We start from the raw sequence: 22,837 nt of genomic DNA, 5'->3' as shown, positions 1-22,837 counted from the left end.
GATGGCTGTACGAAATGCTAATGTTAACCCCCGTCAAGCAAGGGAATATTTCATTGAGAGTGCTATTTATGTAAGAGAAGTGTATGAGACGCTGACCGAAAAGCCTGAGTGGGTGCCTATACTGGTCAGGCTGGTATCAATGAAGCAATTTTAAACTTAGTCGCAGTCCAGGGACTATCTGGTTGCTTTAGGTTGTCATTGTTGGGAATGTGTTTTGTACTGTCTGTTAAAATAAAGGTAGTAAAGACAAAAAAAAAAAGCAGAGTGGCGCAGTGGAAGCGTGCTGGGCCCATAACCCAGAGGTCCGTGGATCGAAACCACGCTCTGCTACGGCGAATGTTTTTGTCGATGTTTGAGGTTTTTAAATGAACACCAGTTATCGTGATCATTAATATTTTATAATTAACTTGAAGTATTATTTATAATATCTTTTTATGCATGTATCCGCATTCTTCTCGAGAGTATCCTCTGCTTACACCCAAAATCACAGCAGAGTGGCGCAGTGGATTCCACTTCCGGCCACCGTAGAGTGCGGACGCGGAATGGTCGAGCTCCGATGGAGCGACTTCAGCGGCCCCGATGGGCCGCGGTATCAGGTCAGCTGAAGTGACTCAGGATTATTCAGTCGTTGTGCCAGCACTGCCAACCGGGCCTGTAGTTTTAAACACTGTCTTTTTGCACGCCGACGTGAAGGGGCGGCCCTACCGCGTCGAAGAATTCCGGGACGAGCTGGTTCGTCTGCGTCTGCTCCAAGAGGTTGCCGCCATCGGCGCGTACCAAATGAACCACGTCTGGGCGGTAACGTTCAAGAGCGCCGAGGGCAAAAGGAAGATGCTCGCCACGCCCGAAATCGTGGTGAAGGAGCGCCGGTGCATTGTCATCGACCCCGACCACCAGGACGTTCGCGTCGAACTGCACTAGCTGCTCTTCGGCGTCGCCGATGACGACGTGAAAGCAGCCCTGGCACCATACGGAAATGTTTTAGAGGTGACCAGAGAAAGATGGCGCGTCGACGGCTGCATGAACCTCGGCACTACGACGCTTACGGCAGTCCTTCGGCTAAAGAGGGTTGTCACCTGCGATAACATACCGCACCAACTTCGTGTCGCCGGTGAGACTGCCCTCGTCGTGGTCCCGGGCAGGGCTCCACTCTGTCTGAGGTGCGAGAAGAAAGGGCAAATCCGAAAGGATTGTCGAGCCCCCAAGTGCAACGTCTGTCGGCGGGTCGGCCACGACGGCGCCCACTGCGAGCGTACCTACGCAGCGGCAGCGACCCCCGCGGGTAGCGACGAGATTTCGGAGCTGCGCATGGACGAGGCTGACGCCGAGGACGCTGTTAAGGGCTCAACCGCCAACACCTTGCCGTCGGCGAAGCCCGAGTCTGCACCCGAGGGCAAGTCTGCGTCAGGTGTGAACGGTGAAGTATCCACTGCAAACGCAAAGCGGCCTGCAGACCAGCAGGCTGCTTCGTCGGATGCGAAGATAGTGCGGAGCCCGGTGGCAGTCAACGAGTACGAGGGAGTCAACAAGGAGAAGGATGGCAGCGAACCCATGGAGGACAAGGGAATGCCAAGTGCCGCCACCACGAAAAGGTCGCGGGAGAACGGCGGTGTGGACCAAGACGGGACTGGCCAGAGGGAGCCGCCCTCCAAGACGGTGCCTACTAGAAGGTCGCGGATTATAGTGAAACCGAACGTTTCCGATGACAACAGAATGCCGTCCAAGCCACCCCCGTGAGGGTATCCCGCGGGTCAGGCGACAAATAGAAGGGTTGGTAAGCACCATGCGGAATTCCTGTTCTCGTATTCCTGGAATAGGTGTGAAACTTGATAGAGCCCTAAATGTGGCGACTATAAATGTTCCCGGGCTTGCTGCATCCAGGCGACAGTACCAGCTAAGTACACTGTTTTCGGAGAAAGAGCTGAATATAGTTGCTGTCCAGGAAACTAAAGTCGAAAGTCAGGAACAGACTGACCGCATGGTGAAACCGTTTCTTTCTCTTCTTAACGTTTGTGTGGCTCACTCGGTCGGGACGTCGGGGGGTTGTTGTCTGTTTCTTCGTCAGTCTATAGGTATAGTTGAGAAAGCTGTGGTGGTCTGTGCATGGTGCAGGGCGGTTTTTATTATGTGATTTTTCTTTCTCGAACCTAGAGTGGAGGGTGATCTGCATCTATGCACCGAATCGCGAGAGTGAACGTAAAGAGTTCTTTGAACGGATAAGCACGTATATTGAAAGTCAGAAAGTTACTATCTTACTAGGCGATTTTAACTGCGTATGTGCCCCAGAGGATCGAGCAAATCTAGCACGTCTTCGTGACCAGAGCGCCTCTCTTTTAAATGCATTAATCGCAGAAATGTCTCTAGAAGACGTTGCTGCTTTCGGATCTAATGGTAATGTGCAATCTATGCATTTTCACGGCCATAGTCACGCGAGACTCGACAGGGTGTATATTTCGCATGACATAGTTCCGTTATGTCACAACTATACAGTTGAGCCAGTGTCATTTAGCGATCACTCGTTAGTCATTTTCACCTTGGGTAAGAAAGCGAAAGTGCCAAAATGGAATTGGGCGTTGTGGAAGCTTAATGCTAGTTTAATAAAAGATACCGAGTTTGTATAGAAAGTGAGTGAATCATTCAGAAAGTTTTTCATGGATGAGCAAACAGAGTGGGGCGTGAAGTGGGAAAGGGTTAAGGAGGAAGTTAAAATAAATGCGATAGAACGAAGTAGCTGCATTAATTATCAGAAAAAGAATAAAGAAAACAACCTGCGCCGAAAGTTGCAGGCTCTCGTAATTGAAGAAAACGTGAACCCCGGCGAGTTTGGGCAGGAAATAAGAGAAATAAAAAATCAGCTAGAAGCGGTCGACGCTGAAAGATATAGAGGAGAAATTGTTCGAGCACGAAGTGAAAAACTTTGGTCTAGTGAAATGCCGATTAAGCGAGCGTTAAGCGATGAAAAACGATACGCATTGCGTAAAGAGATAGAAGAAATACAGTATAATGGCGTAAATACAAGCGATAAAACATTGATAGAGAAGGCCTTTGTTGAGTTTTATCGTGATCTTCTGGAGCAAAGAACGCCGATAGAGAACGGATTCGAACGGGAAGTTTTGTCAATGATGCCTAGGCTAGAAGAGCAGGTTCGCAAAAGCTTAGAAGGGCCGATTAGCGCCGAAGAGCTTGAAAAGGCTATCGAAGAGCTGAATGCTGGCAAGACGCAGGGACCATGCAGATGGTCTCAATGCAGAATTTTATAAAGCGTTCAAGGGAGATGCTGTAAGGGCGCTTCGCGAGGTACTGTCTGAGGCTTGCGCAAAGAATAAGCTGCCGTCATCATTTTCTAGAACGCACACGGTTCTTATTCTGAAGTCCGATGACCCGGTGAAACGTTTGTCCGTGGCATCATACAGACCAATTACATTAACCAATGTAGATTATAAGATATATATAAAAGTTTCGGCTCGACGTCTACAATGTGTTATCAAAGATATTGTGGGGCCGCACCAGACGTGCGGCATAAAAGGCCGTACTATTTGTACCAATGTACACGTCGCTAGGAGTGTTCTCGAATGCTGCGACGCCTTTGCAGGTCGAGTTGCAATGCTTCAGCTCGACCTGGAAAAGGCATTCGACCGAGTATCACACAAACTTTTGTTCAGTATCTTGGAATATGTGAATCTAGGTTCAATTATTTTGGAGGGTTTAAAAATGGCCTATGCAAATTGTGTTACGTCTATTATAGTAAATAGGAATGTTAGTGAATGTATTGCAGCCCGCTCTTCTGTTAGGCAAGGTTGCCCACTTTCGCCGTTACTTTTTGCATTATATTTGGATCCCTTTTGTTTGAGAATAATCCGCAGTGCAGGAATCCGTGGTTTTAAACAGGAGACAGCTGAAGTAAAAGTACTTGCGTATGCGGATGATATCGCAGTTTTCTGTGTCGATAAGGAAAGTATCCGTGAGGTAGCTAATATTGCGATTGACTACTGCAAAAAAACGGGAAGTTTGATCAATTGGGATAAGTGCGTAGGGTTTTGGCACGGCAATTGGGTCTCAGTGCCGGAAGTTTTTGTGAATGTTCGATGGACTACTTTGCCTACAAAGTATCTCGGGGTTCCTCTCGAGCACTATCGGCACAGTACGGAATATTGGAATGAAGAAACAGAAAAGGTGAGAGCTAAAGCTGAAAGTTGGAAAGGAAGAGATTTGTCAAGTTTCGCCCGCGCCACAGTATGCAATCTTTTCCTAATAGCGAAAGTCTGGTATATATTACAGTTCCTGTTCATGCCGCGTCTCAATGTGCAAAGGTTACATCGAGTGTTTGCCGTTTTTATCTGGGGCTCAAGTCGGGAACGTACCACTCGCACAAATTTGTTCAGACCGGTCAGAAGTGGCGGGCTAAGTTTATCCCATCTGTTTATACGACAAATTGTGTCTAGGTTTATTTTCTTGAGAGATCAGAATGATCCTTTTTTGCGCACAGTGATGCAGGCGCGTCTGCGAAGTGTTTTACCCGAGTGCGTCGTCTCGTCCAGTGACCGTATGTGCACCGGGGTGCGAGGCTATATGCGTGAGGTTGTGCTTTCTTTTAGGATATTGAAGGTAAGATTTTCAATGGAATACCTTAGCTCGGTTACACCTAAAAAAATTTATCATGATTTAATCGATGTGTTACTGCCAGCACCTCTTTATAGATCAATTTACAGTGAAGGCCCCGGCCTAGATGTGCTGAAACGTGTAAAACAGATGCCAATATGACCAACAGTGAAGTCCTTTATCTTTAAGCTGCATTGCGGTGCACTGCCTGTGAAGACCTGGCTGGAGAGGAAGGGGATAGATGTACCCTGGTTCATAAATTGTATTCTTTGTAAGAAACCAGAAACCATAGAACATGTCTTCATCGATTTCTGGGACGCGGTTTTCCACTGGGATATACTTCAACGTACTTTAAAAAAAGAGCTACCGATAACTCGCCAAGGCATTCGTTTCTTACCTGTGGAAAACGAAGGCAGTGTTCCGTATGACATGTTTATGGTTCTTGGTCTGCACAGCCTCTGGAAAACCAGAATGGCAGTACGCCACGCACACCTGAATCTCCGCACTGCCAGAGAACATTTTATTGAAAGTGTGTCGTATATTAGAGCAGTTTTTAGGGCACAACCGGAACTCCCGATTGGTTGCCAATCCTTGATGACCTTGTGTGTTTGAAGCGATTTTAATGTAACAACGTTTGACGTAGAGTGGAAGACGTGTTTTAGCAATTGTGCTGTAAGAGTTTTTTTTTTTTTTTTTGTAAGTGTCAAAGCAGGCAATAAAGAAAAAAAAGAGTGGTGCACTGGAAGCATGCTGGGCCCATAACCCAGAGGTCCGTGGATCGAAACCACGCTCTGCTACGGCGAATGTTTTAGCCGATGTTCGAGGTTTTTAAATGAACACCAGTTATCGCGATTATTAATATTTTATAATTAACTTGAAATATTATTTATAATATCTTTTTATGCATGTATCCGCATTCTTCTCGAGAGTATCCTCTGCTTACACCCAAAATTACAGCAGAGTGGCGCAGTGGAAGCGTGCTGGGCCCATAACCCAGAGGTCCGTGGATCGAAACCACGCTCTGCTACGGCGAATGTTTTTGCCGATGTTCGAGGTTTTTAAATGAACACCAGTTATCGCGATCATTAATATTTTATAATTAACTTGAAATATTATTTATAATATCTTTTATGCATGTATCCGCATTCTTCTCGAGAGTATCCTCTGCTTACACCCAAAATCACAGCAGAGTGGCGCAGTGGAAGCGTGCTGGGCCCATAACCCAGAGGTCCGTGGATCGAAACCACGCTCTGCTACGGCGAATGTTTTTGCCGATGTTCGAGGTTTTTAAATGAACACCAGTTATCGCGATCATTAATATTTTATAATTAACTTGAAATATTATTTATATCTTTTATGCATGTATCCGCATTCTTCTCGAGAGTATCTTCTGCTGACACCAAAATTACAGCAGAGTGGCGCAGTGGAAGCGTGCTGGGCCCATAACCCAGAGGTCCGTGGATCGAAACCACGCTCTGCTACGGCGAATGTTTTTGCCGATGTTCGAGGTTTTTAAATGAACACCAGTTATCGCGATCATTAATATTTTATAATTAACTTGAAATATTATTTATAATATCTTTTATGCATGTATCCGCATTCTTCTCGAGAGTATCCTCTGTTTACACCCGAAATCACGGCAGAGTGGCGCAGTGGAAGCGTGCTGGGCCCATAACCCAGAGGTCCGTGGATCGAAACCACGCACTGCTACGGCGAATGTTTTTGCCGATGTTCGAGGTTTTTAAATGAACACCATTCAGTTATCGCGATCATTAATATTTTTTAATTAATTTGAAATATTATTGATAATATCTTTTTGTGCATGTATCCGCATTCTTCTCGACAGTATCCTCTGCTTACACCCAAAATCACAGCAGAGTGGCGCATCTTTCCACTTCCGGACGCGATAGCGAACAGACGTGTCATCATGTGCTCCGTCGGAGCGGTATCAGCGGCCCACGGCCGCGGTAACAGGAACACGGAATTTGATGCCCAAGAGTATCAAGTTATTTTGCCACAACCTCCTACAGGTACGACAGTTTTGAATACCGTTTGTTTTACACGCTGACGTGAGAGGAAGGCCCTACCGCCTGGAACATTTCCGCGACGCCCTGGATGGCGTGGGGCTGTTTTCCGAGGTAATTGCCCTGGGGGCCTACCAATACAACCATGTGTGGGCGGTCACCTTCAGGAGTGTCGAAGGGAAAAAGAAGCTGCTCGCCGCAGGTGAGCTCCGCGTCAAGGAAGGCCGGTGCATCGTGGTCGACCCGAGCAACCAGGATACACGATTGAAGCTCCACTGGCTGCTTCACTTCGTTCCTGACGACGAGGTGCATTTGGCCCTAGCGCCCTATGGAAAGGTCACAGAAGTCACCAGGGACCGGTGGCGCGCTCAAGGTTGCGCCGGCGTGTCGTGGACGACGTGGTCGGTGTCTCTGAGGCTCAAGGCAGGAGTCACGGGGGACGCCATCCCTCACTAACTGCGAGTCGCCGGGGACCTGGCTCTTGTGGTAGTTCCGGGCAGGGCGCCGCTTTGTCTACGGTGCCGTGGTAAAGGCCACATACGGCGTGAGTGTCGTGTGCCGCGCTGTGCATTCTGCCGACGATTTGGCCACGAGGAAAGCCAGTGCGTCAAGACTTACGCGACCGTTACGGGGCCCGTGGAGAATGAGGACGCGTCCGAACACCTGATGGACGCGACCGAGTCCGAAGACGCTGCCGACGGAGCAGGGGGACCACCACTCCCAGAGGCACTGCCCCCGCACAGTGCCCAGGACAGGAATGGCATTCGGAGCGTCGTCGAGAACCGTCCTCTACCTCAAGCGCGGGCTGCGGGTGACGTGTCTGCAGCGGAAGACGTATCCATGACCCACAGCTCGGTGCCTGTGGCGACGCCCAACAAGGAGCCGGAGGACTGGAGCGGTGACGAGGCAAGATCCAGCGGCGCAGTCGCCAAGCGGGCTCGCGAGGAAGGCGCCTTCAAAGGAGTGAACACCAGCGCGGTTCTCCCCGAGGAGCCACCTCCAAAAGCGGCGTCGGTGCGACGAATGAGCTACAAGCCCAAACCGAACATTCCAACAGAGCAACGTCCAACGGCGACACCACCTTAGGTGTGATGGCCCGGGCTCCGAGCGGCAACTCGTTTAGAGCTCAAGACGGACTCCACTGGAGAGGACGAGAGCCCCGAGTTTGTTCGTTGAGGACCTGGCAGACGCGGTCGGTGGGTTCTTTGGGATATCCTGACTACCGGCGAGGCACCCGGTTCATTAGTACTTCGTCTTTGCAGCAAAGCCAAGTTAGGCACCATGCGGCCCGTTTGATCTAATTCATGGCAGTAAGGCTTGAAACAGCTCTTCGTGTAGCCACGCTGAACGTGAGAGGTCTGTCAGCAGGCGCCTCCTCCTGGAAGACGACTTGGACGTAGTTGCTGTACAAGAAACAAAGGTGGAAAGCCAAGAGCAAACGGACCGCATGGTGCAACCTTTCAAACCACGATACAATGTATGTGCATGCCACGCGGTTGGGTCATCTGGGGGTTGCGCTCTTTTTCTCCGTAATTCTTTAGGCTTATTAGTAGAAACCGTCGTTGTTTGCGATCCGGGACGTTTAATTGTTTGTGACTTTTCATTTTCTGGCTACCGGTGGCGGGTAGTCGGCGTGTACGCGCCAAATCGGGAGGGTGATCGAAGAGTTTTTTTTTAGCGCGTTGCTTCTCGCCTACATTCTGAAAGAATTGTTACATTGTTGGGGGATTTTAATTGTGTATGCGCCGCTGAAGATAGAGTACGTAATTTGCCTGTGCGGGATCAGAGCGCTCTTTTATTGAATTCTCTAGTGCAAGAGTGCGGCCTCAAAGACGTCGGCTTTTTTTTTTTTTTTGTCTAGTTCTTTTGTTCCCCAATTCACGCATTTTCAACGAGATAGTCACGCGCGATTAGATAGAGCGTATGTTTCAGCGGGCCTGGTTCCTCTGTGTGAGAACTACGAGGTCAAGCACGTATCTTTTAGTGACCACAGTTTAGTTGCTTTTACAATTGGGAGAAAAGAAACAAAATCGCGGTTTAACTGGGAACTGTGGAAACTCAATGACAAGATGCTGAAAGATGAAACTTTTGTTGACGGAATAAAGAAGAGTCTTAGAAACCTGCTTGCTGTCGAGTCGAGAAGTTTTGTCGAACTATGGGAGAATTTTAAAGATGAAGTTAAAATCAACGCGATTGAAAGATCATGTATTTTACGCCGTCTAGAAAAAGAAAAGGAAAAGGAACTACAGTGTAAGCTGGATTTTCTTGTAAGCGTAGAAAGTGCGCGACCCGGTGCGTTTATTAAAGAAATAAAAGAAGTAAAGAGTAAATTAGAGCTTATCGATATCGAAAGATACAGAGGGGCTGCGATAAGGGCCCACGCTGAACGACTCTTTTTAGGAGAAACGCCGACTGAGCGCTCGCTTGGCGACGAAAAGAGGTATGCGACGCAAAACGAAATAAACGAGATACAGCACGGGACCACGGTTACTCGGGACCGAAAGATAATCGAGCGTGCTTTCGCAGATTACTATCGGGACCTGGTGGGACGTCGGAGGCAAAGAGACAGAGGATTTTATAACGTTTTCTTAAACCTCATGCCAAAGTTAGACGACGACGTTAAAGATCGCCTGGAACCACCGATTAGTGTGAGGGAAATAGAAAGGGCAATTGACGAGCTAGGTTCGGGAAAATCGCCTGGTCCTCATGGCTTAGGTGCAGCTTTCTACATGGCTTTTAAAGTCGATGTGGCCGAAGCCCTGCACCGCGCGATAATGGAAGCATACGAAAGAAAAGTATTGCCCCCATCTTTTCGCCAAACGCTTATAGTACTAATTCCAAAGAGTGATGACCCCGCGAAACTGCTATCCGTTACGTCGTATCGACCAATTAGCCTTACAAATGTGGACTATAAAATCTTTATGAAAGTCTTAGCGAGACGACTGCAAGGCGTAATAACCTCCATCGTTGGGACTCATCAAACATGTGGCATTAAGGGGAGAACGATTGTCACCAACATACATATTGCAAGAAGCATCTTAGAATTTTGCGATGTATTTAAAAAACGCGTGGCTATGATGCAGCTTGACTTTGACAAAGCTTTTGAAAGGGTAGCACACGATGTTCGTTTTTGCATTTTAGATCAAGTAAACGTTGGCTGTGTACTCTTAAAACGAGTTAAAATGTCTTGCGCTGAGTGTTTCGCGAGCATTATTGTAAATAAGCGCGTTAGTGAAAGTTTTCAAGTTCTCTCCTCTGTCAGGCAAGGGTGTCCTTTATCACCCTTGTTGTTCGCTCTTTATCTGGAACCCCTTTGTTTAAAGCTGTTATTCAGCGAGAAAATCCGCGGCTTTAGGCTGTTGAACAGCGAAGTAAATGTCCTTTCGTACGCAGATGATATCGCTGTGTTCTGCGACGATAAGGAAAGCATAAATGGAGTGGTTAAGGATGCCCTTGATTTTTGTAAATTTTCTGGGAGTCTCATCAATTGGGACAAATGTGTGAGCTTCTGGCATGGTAGTTGGGATACCACACCGGCTGGGTTCGAAAGAACGCACTGGACTTGTTCGCCGGTTAAGTACCTCGGAGTGCCTCTTCAGCATTACAAAGATACGACTGAGTATTGGAGAGAAGAAGTTGAGCAGGTTCGCGCTAAAACGCTTAAGTGGGGAGGCTTGAATCTCTCAATTTTTGCTCGTTCTAATGTGTGCAACATGTTCCTTGTGGCTAAAGTGTGGTATGCTCTCCAGACACTGTGGATGTCTAGGGCCAATATTCAAAAGTTGCATAGAGTATTCGCGGTTTTTGTGTGGGGCTCGGGATGGGAGCGAACCAGTCGCACAAACTTATTTCGCTCTGTAAAAAGTGGGGTGCTTGGTTTGGTTCATTTGTTTCTTAGGCAGATTGTGTCTCGATTTCTTTTTCTACGGGACCAGAGAGATAATTTTTTGCGGACTATGTTACAAGTTAGACTGTGTGATACGTTGCCTGAATTTGTTGTCTCAGCCAGCAGCATTAGGTGCCGGAGTGCGCGGGGTTTTTTGCTCGAAGGTGTTAGATCTTCTCAGTTTTTGAAGGTGCGCTTCTCGCTTCAATATTTAAGCGAGATCACAAAGAAGCGCTTGTATAAAGATCTTGTCGATAGTGGTTTGCCTGTGCCCTGGTACCGTTCCATATACTGTGAGGGCCACGGCCAAGATGTGCTCAAAAGGGTAAAAAAGATGCCAGTACGTCCAGCGGTGAAATCCTTCTTTTTTCAACTTCATAGTGGGACACTACCCGTTAAGCCCTGGCTTCAAGATAGAGGTATATTTGTGCCCTGGTCGGTCGATTGTCTTTTGTGCAGGAAGCCCGAAACTGTAGACCATATTTTCCTCGATTGCTGGGACGCAGTGTTTCACTGGGATATCATGCAGCGTACTTTGAAAAAGAGCCTCCCAGTGTCGGGGTATGGTATCCGGTTTCTTTGTGTCGAACGGGACGGGGGCGTGCCCTATGACACGATAATGGTCTTGGCCCTGCATAGTATATGGAGATCGAGGATGGCAGTTCGCCATGCTGACGTGGACGCTCGCCCAGTTCGAGGCTACTTTATTGAGAGTATTGTTCACCTACGGGAAGTGTACAGGAGGATTCCACTTCCGGCCGCCGAGGCGAAAGGACGTGCGATCATGAGCTCCGTCGGAGCGGTTTCAGCGGCCTCATTGGGCCGCGGTAACAGGACCGAGGAAGGAACACAGGAATACTCCGTTGTTTTGCCACCACTGGCAACTGGGTCAGTTGTTTTAAATACTGTTTTTCTTCACGCGGACATCAAGGGACGGCCTTACCACGTCGAAGAGTTCCGCGACGCCTTGGTTCGTCTCGCCTTACTGCCCGAGGTTATCGCCCTTGGGGCGTATCAAATGAACCATGTGTGGGCGGTGACCTTCAAAAGCGAGGAGGGCAAAAAGAAGTTGCTGGCCGCGTCCGAGCTCGTCGTAAAGGGCCGTCGGTGCATCGTCATCGATCCAAGCAACCAGGACGTGCGGATCAAACTGCATTGGCTGCTCTACAACGTCGCTGACGACGACGTGCGGGCAGCTCTGGCTCCGTACGGAAAAGTCGTCGAAGTTGCCAAGGAGAAGTGGCGCGTCGATGGCTGCGGAAGCGTCGGCACAATGACGCGCACGGCGGTCCTCCGTCTCAAGGGAGGCGTGATTGTGGACGACATCCCGCACCAGCTGCGGGTCGGCGGCGAGTTGGCCCTCGTCGTGGTGCCAGATAGGGCCCCTCTCTGCCTGCGATGCCAACGGACGGGACACATCCGCAAGGAGTGTCGCGTCCCCAGGTGCAACGTCTGCCGCCGGTTCGGCCACGAGGGCGCCCAGTGCGTGCGGACGTACGCGGCGGCCACGGCCCCTGTGGGGAGCGACGAGAAATCGGAGCTTCTCATGGACGAGGCCGACGCCGAGGAGGCCGCTGCGGGCTCTGTTGGCACGTCCCCGGGTGCCACGCCTGCGCCCGTGGGCGACGCGGCGACGAGCGTGGACGGCACGGCACAGGGTGCGGACGCGACGCTGAAAGCGGCGCTGCGGGACTGGTCGGCCGGCGAAGTGACCGCGCCGAGCACCAGGCATGCCAAGGCCCACGACGACGGGAACGCAGAGGCCGTCGGAGATGTGCCCATGGACGACACCGTGGCCTCTGCAAGTGGCCTGACCACGAAGCGAACCAGGGAAGACGGCGGCATAGACCCCGCCGCGGCAAGCCAGGAGGAGCCGCCCATCAAGACGGCGCCCATCAGGAGAATGCGCATCACCCCGAAACCGAACATTCCCGTGGACGAGAGGAGGGCGGCCAAGCCACCCCCTTGAGTGTGTGGGACAGAGCCCGATTGGGACCTCGGAGTCTGCGCGACGGGCAGTCAGTCGCCACCACTGCGTCGCGACAGAGCGAAGGCTGTACAGTCCGAGGTAAGCGCCATACGGTCTGTCTTTTCTTTGAATGGCCATCAGCCTAGAGGCAGCCCTACGTTTTGCCACGATTAACGTACGCGGGCTAGCGGCGAGGCGGCGGCAATACCAACTTAGCAGGTTGTTTGCGGACAACGAGCTAGATATTATCGCCGTCCAGGAAACCAAAGTGGAAAGCCAAGAACAGACAGACCGTATGGTGCAGCCTTTTCGAGCTCTCTTTAATGTCTGTGTCTCTCATGCTGTCGGGACGTCGGGAGGGTGCTGTTTGTTTATTCGCAGATCAGTTGGCGCTGTCGAGACGGCTGTAAGCGCGAGCGCTTTTGGCCGCTTCGTTTTTTGTGATTTTTCTTATTCAAATGTTGAATGGCGCGTGATTTGTGCATACGCCCCAAATCGCGAACGCGAACGCAAAGAATTTTTTGAAAGTCTCAGTCCGTATCTCGAATGTAATAGGGCTATTGTTTTTCTGGGTGATTTTAATTGTGTTTGCACTCTAGAAGATCGTTCCGGCCAAGTACGCCTACACGACCAAAGTGCTTTTTATTTAAACGATATCGTTGGGAAGAACGCTTTAGAAGACGTTGGATACTGCGCATCTAACGGCAACGTACAGTTCACACATTTTCAAGGTTACAGTCACGCGCTACTGGATAGGGCGTATATTTCACTAGACCTTATTCACTTATGCAGCTAATACGCGGTTCAGCATGTTTCTTTTAGTGATCACGCGATGGTTATGTTCACCTTGGGTAACAGAGGTAAAGCAAAAAAATGGAATTGGTCACTGTGGAAGTTAAACAGTAGTCTGGTGAAGGACGAAGTGTTTAGAGCTGCCGTCAAAGAGTCTTTTAGGACGTTACACGAAAGTGAACAAGCAAGGTGGGGGGTAAGGTGGGAACTTTTGAAAGAAGAGGTAAAAATGAACGCGATAGAAAGAAGTACTATATTAAACCATCAGAAAACTAGGAAAGAGAAAGAGCTGAGGCGCCAATTGAACGTCATTCTAATCGAAGAAAGCTTAAAACCCGGCGAGTTTCAACAGGAAATAAGGAACATAAAGAATCAATTGGAAGTGATCGATGCTGAAAGATACAGGGGGGCCGTTGTGAGGGCGCGATCCGAAAAGCTTTGGTTGAGCGAAATGCCTAATAAGCGTGCGCTGGGCGATGAAAAAAGGTACGCGCAGCGAAATGAGATAAAAGAAATTTGCTGCCATAACACAGTCACTCGTGATAAGAAAGCAATCGAGCGGGCATTTGTTAGGCATTATCGCCATCTTCTCGGGCAGAGCACACAACAAGGGGAGGGTTTTGATTCGGAATTTTTATCTTTGATGCCCCAACTCGACGAACACATCCGTGATAGTTTAGAGACACCGATTAGTGTTCACGAAATTCAGATAGCCATCGACGACCTCAGCACTGGAAAAACACCCGGACCAGATGGTCTTGGCGCCGAATTTTATAAGGAGTTCAAAAATGAGGCCGCGTATGTTCTCCAAAAAGTGCTAATCGAGGCGTACGAAAACAATAGATTGCCACCGTCATTTTTAAGAACACATACGGTACTTATTCCGAAGTCAGACGATCCAGTTAAGCTTCTGTCTGTTGCTTCTTACAGACCGATAAGTTTAGCAAATGTAGATTATAAAATCTACATGAAAGTTTTAACCACACGATTACAGAGTGTTATCCAATGTCTTGTAGGGTCGCATCAGACTTGCGGCATAAAGGGCCGAACTATTGGCACTAACGTACATGTTGCAAGAAGCATTTTGGAATGTTGTGACGCTCTCGACGGCCGAGTTGCAATGTTGCAGCTCGACCTAGAGAAAGCTTTTGATCGTGTGTCACATCAGGTGCTTTTTAGTATTTTGGAACATGTAAACGTCGGCTCTGTAATAATTAAGGGTGTAAAAATGTCGTACCATGGTTGCTCTACATGTTTAGTTGTGAACAAAAGTGTAAGAGAAAAAATCGATGTTCGGTCCTCTGTGCGACAAGGTTTCCCTTTGTCGCCCCTACTCTTTGCCATTTACTTAGAACCTTTTTGCTTAAGACCCATCAGTAATCATAATATTCGGGGTTTTAAACTGCACTCTAGCGAGGTGAAAGTCCTTTCATACGCGGATGATATTGCCGTTTTTTGTGTTGACCAAGACAGTTTGCGCGAAGTAGTCAGCACTGCTTCTTCTTATTGTGCGAAATCAGGTAGCTTAATTAACTGGGGGAAATGCACAGGGTTCTGGCACGGGAACTGGGACACAACACCTAAGGTTTTTGTAAATGTTCAGTGGACAACCTTGCCTGCGAGGTATCTCGGCGTGCCGCTAGAGCATTACCGAGATACTGAATCATATTGGAACGACGAAAAAGAGAGGCTGAGAACAAAAACGGAGAATTCGAAGGGCCGGGATTTGTCCATGTTTGCGCGTGCCACTGTTTGTAACCTTTTTCTGACGGCAAAAATATGGTATGTGTTGCAGTTTTTGTCCATGTCGCGCATCAACGTGCAGAGGCTGCACAGAGTGTTCGCAGTCTTCATCTGGGGTTCAACCTGGGAGCGCTCAGCTCGTACGAACTTGTTTCGATCAGTTCGATGTGGTGGGCTAGGCTTGTCTCACTTGTTTATTCGGCAAATTGTATCGAGGTTTATGTTTCTGCGCGATCAAGAAGATATTTTCTTACGCACTGTTATTCAAACGCGATTAAGAAACTTGTTGCCTGAGTTCGTAGTGTCGTCAAGTAACGTCATGTGTTTGAGTGTCCGGGGTTATTTGCGTGAAGTGGTGCTGTCATTCCAGATGTTAAAAGTGCGTTTTTCTTTAGAGTATTTGGGTTCGGTTTCACGGAAAAAACTGTATAAGGACTTAGTGGATGTTTTATTGCCAATCCCCCTGTACAGGTCTTTATACCCCAATAGCTCAGGTTTAGACGTTTTGAAAAGAGTTAAAAGAATGCCGGTAAAACCCACCGTTAAATCGTTTTTCTTTAGATTACACTGCGGCGTCCTGCCAGTTAAGACATGGCTGGAGGAAAAGGGCGTATTTGTACCGTGGTCTACCAATTGTCTCTTATGTAAAAAGCCTGAGACCATAGAACATGTATTCATTGAATGTTGGGATGCCATCTTCCACTGGGACATCCTCCAGCGCACTCTTAAGAAAGAGCTACCCATAACAGCGCAGGGAATTCGCTTCCTGCCCGTTGACAACGACGGCGGGGTTCCCTACGACATGTTTATGGCACTCAGCCTTCACAGTATATGGAAGACAAGGATGGGGGTACGCCATGCGGACGTGAACGTTCGCACGGTCAGAGAAAACTTTGTTGAAAGTGTGGCCTACATTCGCGAGGTGTATCGAGCGCTACCTGAACCCCCAGACTGGTGGCACGTCCTGAATGATTTGGTTTTCCTGAAGAGACTTTAATGTAACCACGTCGACAAAGAAGTGATTGACGTGTTTTAGCATTTTATCTGTACCAAGTGCAAAAACAGGCAATAAAAAAAATTAAAAAAAATAAAAAAAAAAAACGGGAAGTGTACAGAGCGCAGAGCGAGCAGCCTGACTGGCTGTCAGCTCTGGACGGATTGGTCGCACTGAAGGAATTTTAACCTAATCGCGCCGGGACAGCGCTTGCCGGACGCTTTTAATCGTTAATCCCCGTCCAGTATTGTATGTTTTACTGCCAAGCCGGTAATAAAAAAAAAAAAAACAGTGTGGCGCAGTGGAAGCGTGCTGGGCCAGAGTTCCGTGGATCGAAACCACGCTCTGCTACGACGAATGTTTTTGCCGATGTTCGAGGTTTTTAAATGAACACCGGTTATCGTGATTATTAATTTTTTTTTTAAATTAACTTGAAATAATATTTACAATATCTTTTTATGCATGTATCCGCAGTCTTCTCAAGAGTGTCCTCTGCTTACACCCAAAATCACAGCAGAGTGGCGCGGTGTCGAAACTGTGTTACGTATGCAAGTGTTGCAGTGTGCGCGTGTGAATATTCAAGCGTTTCACCGCATTTTTTCTTTATTTATTTGGAGCTCAGGGTCAGAGCCTATGAGGCGGGACAACCTTTTTAGAAGTGTCAAGTTAGGCGGAGTAGGGTTAACACACTTGTTTATTTCACAAATTGCTTCGCTTTTTTTGTTTTTACGGGACCAGGAGAACCCTTTTCTGAGGACAGTTCTTCAGTGTAAGCTGGCCTTTTTTGTGCCAACGTTTGTCGTGTCATCTTATTCTTCGGAGTCACCACGTTTAGTTGGCTTTCTTAAGGAGGTAGCTGATTCCTTTTTATTTTTGAATGCAAGGTTCTCGATCGAGTATTTGAGTTCCGTTTCCAGGAAGAGGCTTGTGCGGGACTTGAGGGACATGCTTTTCCCCATTCCGCTCTATCGGTCTTTATTTGCTGACGGATCTGGGCAGGACTGTCTACAGAGGGTAAAAAAAAATGACAATAGCGCCACGAGTAAAAACTTTCTTTTTCAAACTACATACTGCAACGCTGCCAGTTAAGCCCTGGCTACACGATAAAGGAATATATGTACCCTCGACTATAAACTGCAACTTATGTAAGGCCCCCGAAACCATTAATCATATTTTCATTGACTGTTGCGACGCCATTTTCTTTTGGGACCGTCCTCAAAAGAACAATAAAAAAAGAATTATACATGAACCCACATACTATCCGTTATCTCCCTCTTAAGAAAAATGAAACTATGCCCATTGATACGTTTGTAGTTCTTGGTCTTTATAGTCTCTGGCGATCTAGATTGAGTGTAAGGCACGCAGACGTCACACTCCTGCATACGCAGATTGTATTTTTAGAGTGTATTTCTACTCTGAAATCCGTCATCGAGACACTTCCAGAGATGCCCGAATGGGCAAGTGTTTTTGATCAGCTACTTGCAGCAAAGTGGCTGTAGGGGACGCCGAAAAGACTTGGGTGTTGCCTTTTTAAACCACGGACCAGTGTGTGTGCTACATGCCTGTATATTAAAATAAAAAAAACAGAGTGGCGCAGTGCTGATTCCACTTCTGGCCGCCGAAGCGAAAGGACGTGTGAGCATGAGCTCCGTCGGAGCGGGTTCAGCGGCCGCTGGCCGCGGTAACAGGAACATGGCTTCTGCCGAACAGGACTACCAAGTTATCCTGCCAACGCTTCCAACAGGTACAACAATTTTGAATACTGCTTTTTTGCACGCCGATGTGACCATGAGGCCATACCGTCTGGAACATTTTCGTGACGCCCTGGTTGGCCTGGTGCTGCTCCCCGAGGTGGTCGCCTTGGGGGCGTACCAGTACAACCACGTTTGGGCCGTCACCTTCAAGAGTGTCGAGGGCAAGAAAAAACTGCTCGCCGCCGGGGATTTCACAGTCAAGGAAGGACGGTGCGTCGTTGTCGACCCAAGCAACCAGGACACGCGGCTGAAGCTCCACTGGCTGCTGCACCACGTCCCGGACGACGAAGTGTGAGTGGCCTTGGCGCCCTACGGAAAGGTTTCGGAAGTCGCCAGAGACGTGTGGCGGGCCCAGGGGTGCGCCGGCATGTTGTCCACGACGCGCTCGGTGTCCATCAGGCTCAAGGCCGGACTCACCGTGGACTCCCTCCCTCATCAGCTGCGCGTCGCTGGGGACCTGGCGCTCGTGGTTGTACCGGGCAGGGCGCCGCTGTGCCTTCGGTGCCGAGGGAAAGGCCACATTCGTCGAGAGTGTCGTGTGCCGCGTTGTGCTCTCTGTCGGCGCTTCGGCCACGAAGACAGCCAGTGCATAAGGACGTACGCTAGCGTCACGGGGCCCGTGGGGATTGAGGACACGTCCGAGCTACTCATGGGTGTGGTCGAGTCCCAAGAAGCAGCCGGAGGCGAAGGTGGCGAGCCTCCTACAGAGGCGACGCCCACCGGGCTTTCCGCCGGGGACAGAGCCGACAGCGGGAACGACGGTGAGCGACGCCGTCATCCTGAGGCGCTGCCTGTGGACGGTACCCCTGCTTCGAAAGGTGTCACAGAGACCGCAGTTTCGGCTGTGGCGGCGACGCCCAGCGAGGAGTCGGAAGCCATGAGTGTCGGGGAGGCAGGCTCCAGCGGCGCAGTCCCCAAGCGGGCTCGCGAAGACGTCGACGAAGGTCTAATCGTAAGTGCGGTCCTTCCCGAGGAACCGCCCCGAAAAGCGACTCCTGTGCGTCGGGCAAGCCTCAAGCCTAAGCCCAACATCCCTCCGGAGAGGCGACCACCGGCGACACCACCCCCGTAGGTGCGATAACCCGTTTTTTGTTGGGCACCTCTTCTCGGACTGGAAACCGACAAGACTTTGAGGGGACGATGTCCTCGTGCCGCCGCTTTGTGGCCCGAACTTTCGGCGAACTCTCTTGTCGGACCCGCCGGGCGGCACACCGGGACTGTGAGTCTGTCGTCGTTTTTCAGCGACTTGAGCTGTGCACCATGCGGCCCGTTTGATCTAGTTTTTGATGGCAGTAAGCCTTGAGACAGCGCTTCGCGTCGCTACGCTGAACGTGCGAGGCCTGGGAGCAAGGCGGCGGCAGTACCAGCTGAGCCGCCTTTTCCTGGAAAACGACCTTGACGTAGTCGCTGTCCAAGAGACAAAGGTGGAAGGCGAAGAGAAAACGGACCGCATGGTGCAACCTTTCAGATCGCGATACAATGTATGTGTGTGCCACTCCGTTGGTACATCAGGGGGTTGTGCTCTTTTTTTGCGTAATTCTTTGGGAATTGTGGAAGAAACAGTGATTGTTTGTGAATCAGGCCGCTTGATTGTTTGTGATCTTTCTTCTTCGGGGTTGCAGTGGCGAGCTATCTGCGTTTATGCGCCAAACCGGGAGAGTGATAGGAGAATGTTTTTTGAACGCGTTGAATCTTATCTGAACTGTAAAAGATTTGTTATTTTTTTGGGTGATTTTAACTGCGTCTGCGCAATAGAAGACAGGGCGCGACAGCTGCCGCTTCGGGACCAGAGTGCTTTATTTTTGAACTCGTTAGTGCAGGAGTGCAATTTAGAGGACGTCGGGTTTGTTTTTGTCGAAGGCAGATTTTCCCCAGTTTACACACTTCCAACGCGAGAGTCATGCGAGGTTAGACAGAGCGTATATCTCCGCAGCCCTGGTTCCACTGTGCAAAAATTACGAAGTGAAACACGTGTCTTTCAGTGATCATAGCCTGGTAAGTTTTTCCATCGGATCGAAGGAAACAAAATCGCAGTTCAACTGGGAATTGTGGAAATTTAATGATAAGCTACTAAGAGATGAGATTTTTATGAACGGGGTAAAACAAAGCATTGGGAAATTGCTGGAGGCTGAGTCGGGAAACTCTGTTGTGCTGTGGGAGCGCTTTAAAGATGAAGTCAAAATCAGCGCGATTGAAAGATCGTGTATCTTACGCCGCCAGGAAAAGCAAAAAGAAAAAGAGCTACAGTGTCAGTTAGATTTCCTTTTAAGCGTTGAATGTGCACAACCCGGAAAGTTTACGAGAGAAATAAAAGAAGTTAAAAGTAAACTGGAGCTTATCGATGTCGAAAAATATAGAGGAGCCGTGATAAGAGCCCGCGCCGAACGTCTGTGGTTGGGTGAAACGCCGACGAAGTATTCACTTGGGAATGAAAAAAGATATGCGACGCAAAATGAAATAAAAGAAATAGAGCATAAGGCCGTGGTGACTCGCGATAAAAAGACCATCGAACGCGTCTTCGTGGAATATTATCAAAATCTTTTGGGTCGCCGCAGACACGTGGAAGAAGGATTTGCCAGCGTCCTTTTGCCACTCATGCCAAAATTAGATGACGAAATTAAAGCCGACCTTGAGGCACCGATTAGCGTGAGAGAAATAGAGAAGGCTATCGACGAACTGAATCCAGGGAAATCGCCCGGTCCCGACGGCTTAGGTGCCGCCTTCTACAAGGCTTTCAAAGCTGATGTGGCGGAGGTCCTGCACCTCACCATAGCGGAGAGCGTACGATAGAAAAGCAGTGCCTCCATCCTTCCAGAAAACGCATATAGTATTAATCCCCAAAAGTGATGATCCCGCGAAACTGTTGTCTGTTAAGTCCTACCGTCCCATTAGCCTAACAAACGTTGACTATAAAATCGTCATGAAGGTCTTAGCGCGAAGGCTGCAAGGTGTAATAAAATCTATCGTCGGGCCCCACCAAACATGTGGCATCAAGGGGCGAACGATTACAACTAACATACACGCAGCAAGAAGTATCTTGGAATGTTGTGATGCTTTCGAAGGTCGCGTAGCCATGTTGCAGCTTGATTTCGAAAAGGCGTTCGATAGAGTAGCACACGACGTCCTTTTTTGTATTTTAGAGCACGGGAACGTTGGGTCTTTATTGTTGGAATGGGTTAAAATGTCCTACGCGGAGTGTTTTGCGAGTGTGATTGTTAATAAGAAAGTTACGGAAAGTTTTCAAGTACTCTCCTCGGTACGGCAAGGATGCCCATTATCGCCATTGTTGTTTGCTCTCTATTTAGAGCCTTTCTGTTTAAAACTTCTTTTCAATGAAATAATACGCGGTTTTAGGCTGTTGTCGAGTGAAATCAAGGTACTTTCGTACGCAGACGACGTTGCTGTCTTCTGCGACGACAAAGAAAGTGTTTGCGAGGTAGTCAAAGAAGCACTTGATTTTTGTAAATTTTCGGGCAGTGTTATCAATTGTGATAAATGCGTGGGCTACTGGCATGGTAGCTGGGAAAGTACACCAGCTGTTTTTGAAAGAGTTACTTGGTCTTGTTTGCCGGGCAGGTACCTCGGAGTGCCGCTTGAGCACTACCGCGATTCTACTGACTACTGGAGGGAAGAAGTCGAGAGGGCTCGGGATAAAACGGCAAAGTGGGGGGGTCTAAATCTTTCAAAGTTTGCCCGCTCCACAGTATGTAATTTGTTTATTGTGGCTAAAGTCTGGTACGTGCTCCAGGCTTTGTGTATGTCTAGAGTAAGCGTTCAAAAGATTCACCGAGTGTTCGCGATTTTTGTGTGGGGGTCGGTGTGGGAGCGCACCGGTCGTACAAATTTGTTCCGCTCTGTGAAAAGTGGCGGGCTAGGACTGGCTCATCTGTTTCTGCGACAAGTGGTGTCAAGATTTATGTTCCTGCGGGATCAGGGGGATCCTTTTCTGCGGACTGTATTACAAGTTAGGCTCCGTAATGCATTGTCTGAGTTTGTTGTGTCCTCGAGTGATGTCAGATGTACGCGGGTTCGAGGTTTTCTGCGCGAAGTGATTTTGGCTTTCCATTTTCTCAAGGTTCGATTTTCGTTGGAGTACTTAAGCGAAGTTACACGAAAGCGCCTGTACAAAGACTTAGTCGAGGTGGTCTTCCCTGTGCCTTTGTATAGGTCTCTTTTCTGTGAGGGCCCGGGCCAGGATATCCTCAGAAGAGTTAAACGGATGCCAGTAAGGCCAACCGTGAAGTCTTTCTTTTTTCAGCTACACACCGGCACGCTTCCCGTTAAGCCCTGGCATGAAGAAAAAGGCATTTTTGTTCCTTGGTCGATTAACTGCCTCTTGTGCCGGAAACCCGAGACTATCGATCATATTTTCTTGGATTGTTGGGATGCGGTATTCCACTGGGACATTATGCAGCCTACTTTAAAAAAGATTCTCCCAGTGTCATCCTATGGCATCCGTTTTCTTCCCGTAGAAAATGAAGGGGGCGTTCCCTACGACATGTTTATGGCCTTGGCCCTGCACAGCATGTGGAAATCGAGGATGGCTGTGCGACATGCTGACGTCGATGCTCGCCCCGTGCGGGATTACTTTATCGAGCATATTGTTCACTTAAGAGAATTCTACAGAGCACAGAGTGAACAGCCTGACTGGATTCCAGTGTTAGACAGTCTTGTCGCCCTGAGAGTCTTTTAAACCATGTGCCCCGGCTCGGCCGAGCCGGATGCTTTTAACCTTCCAATTTTTGTGCGATTGTTTAACTACGTTCAAGTTCCAAACCGGCAAAAAAAAAAAACAGAGTGGCGCAGTGGAAGCGTGCTGGGCCCATAACCCAGAGGTCCGTGGATCGAAACCACGCTCTGCTACGGCGAATATTTTTTTTTTTTTTAATTTTGAAGTTACTTTATTTGGACAATAAATTAAGTACCGCTATCGCGATTAAGATATCTTTAATACTTAACTAGAAATATTTTGATATTATCGTTCCATCTCTGTATCCGCATTCCCCTCGAGAGTATCCTTTTCTTAGGCTCGTAATCACAGCGGAGTGGCGCAGTGGAAGCGTGCTGGTTATTCTG

At 48.8% G+C, this 22,837-nt stretch overlaps 1 protein-coding gene, 5 non-coding genes and 1 pseudogene across 6 annotated transcripts; all 7 read left to right on the top strand.

The window, feature by feature from the left end:
- Positions 1 to 258: 258 nt before the first annotated feature.
- Positions 259 to 330, top strand: Trnam-cau. The gene has a single exon. It is a non-coding gene; the product is annotated as a tRNA-Met (tRNA).
- Positions 331 to 5,554: 5,224 nt separating this feature from the next.
- On the top strand, positions 5,555 to 5,626 carry Trnam-cau. The gene has a single exon. It is a non-coding gene; the product is annotated as a tRNA-Met (tRNA).
- A 157-nt stretch (positions 5,627 to 5,783) lies between these two features.
- On the top strand, positions 5,784 to 5,855 carry Trnam-cau. Its single transcript has one exon. It is a non-coding gene; the product is annotated as a tRNA-Met (tRNA).
- A 153-nt stretch (positions 5,856 to 6,008) lies between these two features.
- Trnam-cau lies at positions 6,009 to 6,080 on the top strand. The gene has a single exon. It is a non-coding gene; the product is annotated as a tRNA-Met (tRNA).
- Positions 6,081 to 6,237: 157 nt separating this feature from the next.
- Trnam-cau lies at positions 6,238 to 6,309 on the top strand. The gene has a single exon. It is a non-coding gene; the product is annotated as a tRNA-Met (tRNA).
- An 11,339-nt stretch (positions 6,310 to 17,648) lies between these two features.
- On the top strand, positions 17,649 to 18,784 carry LOC121048159 (annotated as a pseudogene).
- A 2,671-nt stretch (positions 18,785 to 21,455) lies between these two features.
- Positions 21,456 to 21,926, top strand: LOC121836404 (the record flags this gene model as incomplete). Its single annotated transcript, XM_042291296.1, has 1 exon — positions 21,456 to 21,926. A coding segment is annotated over one exon (471 nt), but the record flags the coding sequence as incomplete, so codon positions are not given.
- Positions 21,927 to 22,837: the final 911 nt, after the last annotated feature.

This window comes from Ixodes scapularis, unplaced genomic scaffold (assembly GCF_016920785.2).
Source record: "Ixodes scapularis isolate PalLabHiFi unplaced genomic scaffold, ASM1692078v2 PGA_scaffold2__306_contigs__length_199485367, whole genome shotgun sequence".
Classification (NCBI taxonomy): domain Eukaryota; kingdom Metazoa; phylum Arthropoda; class Arachnida; order Ixodida; family Ixodidae; genus Ixodes; species Ixodes scapularis.
This window is presented reverse-complemented; position numbering and strand designations above follow the sequence as displayed.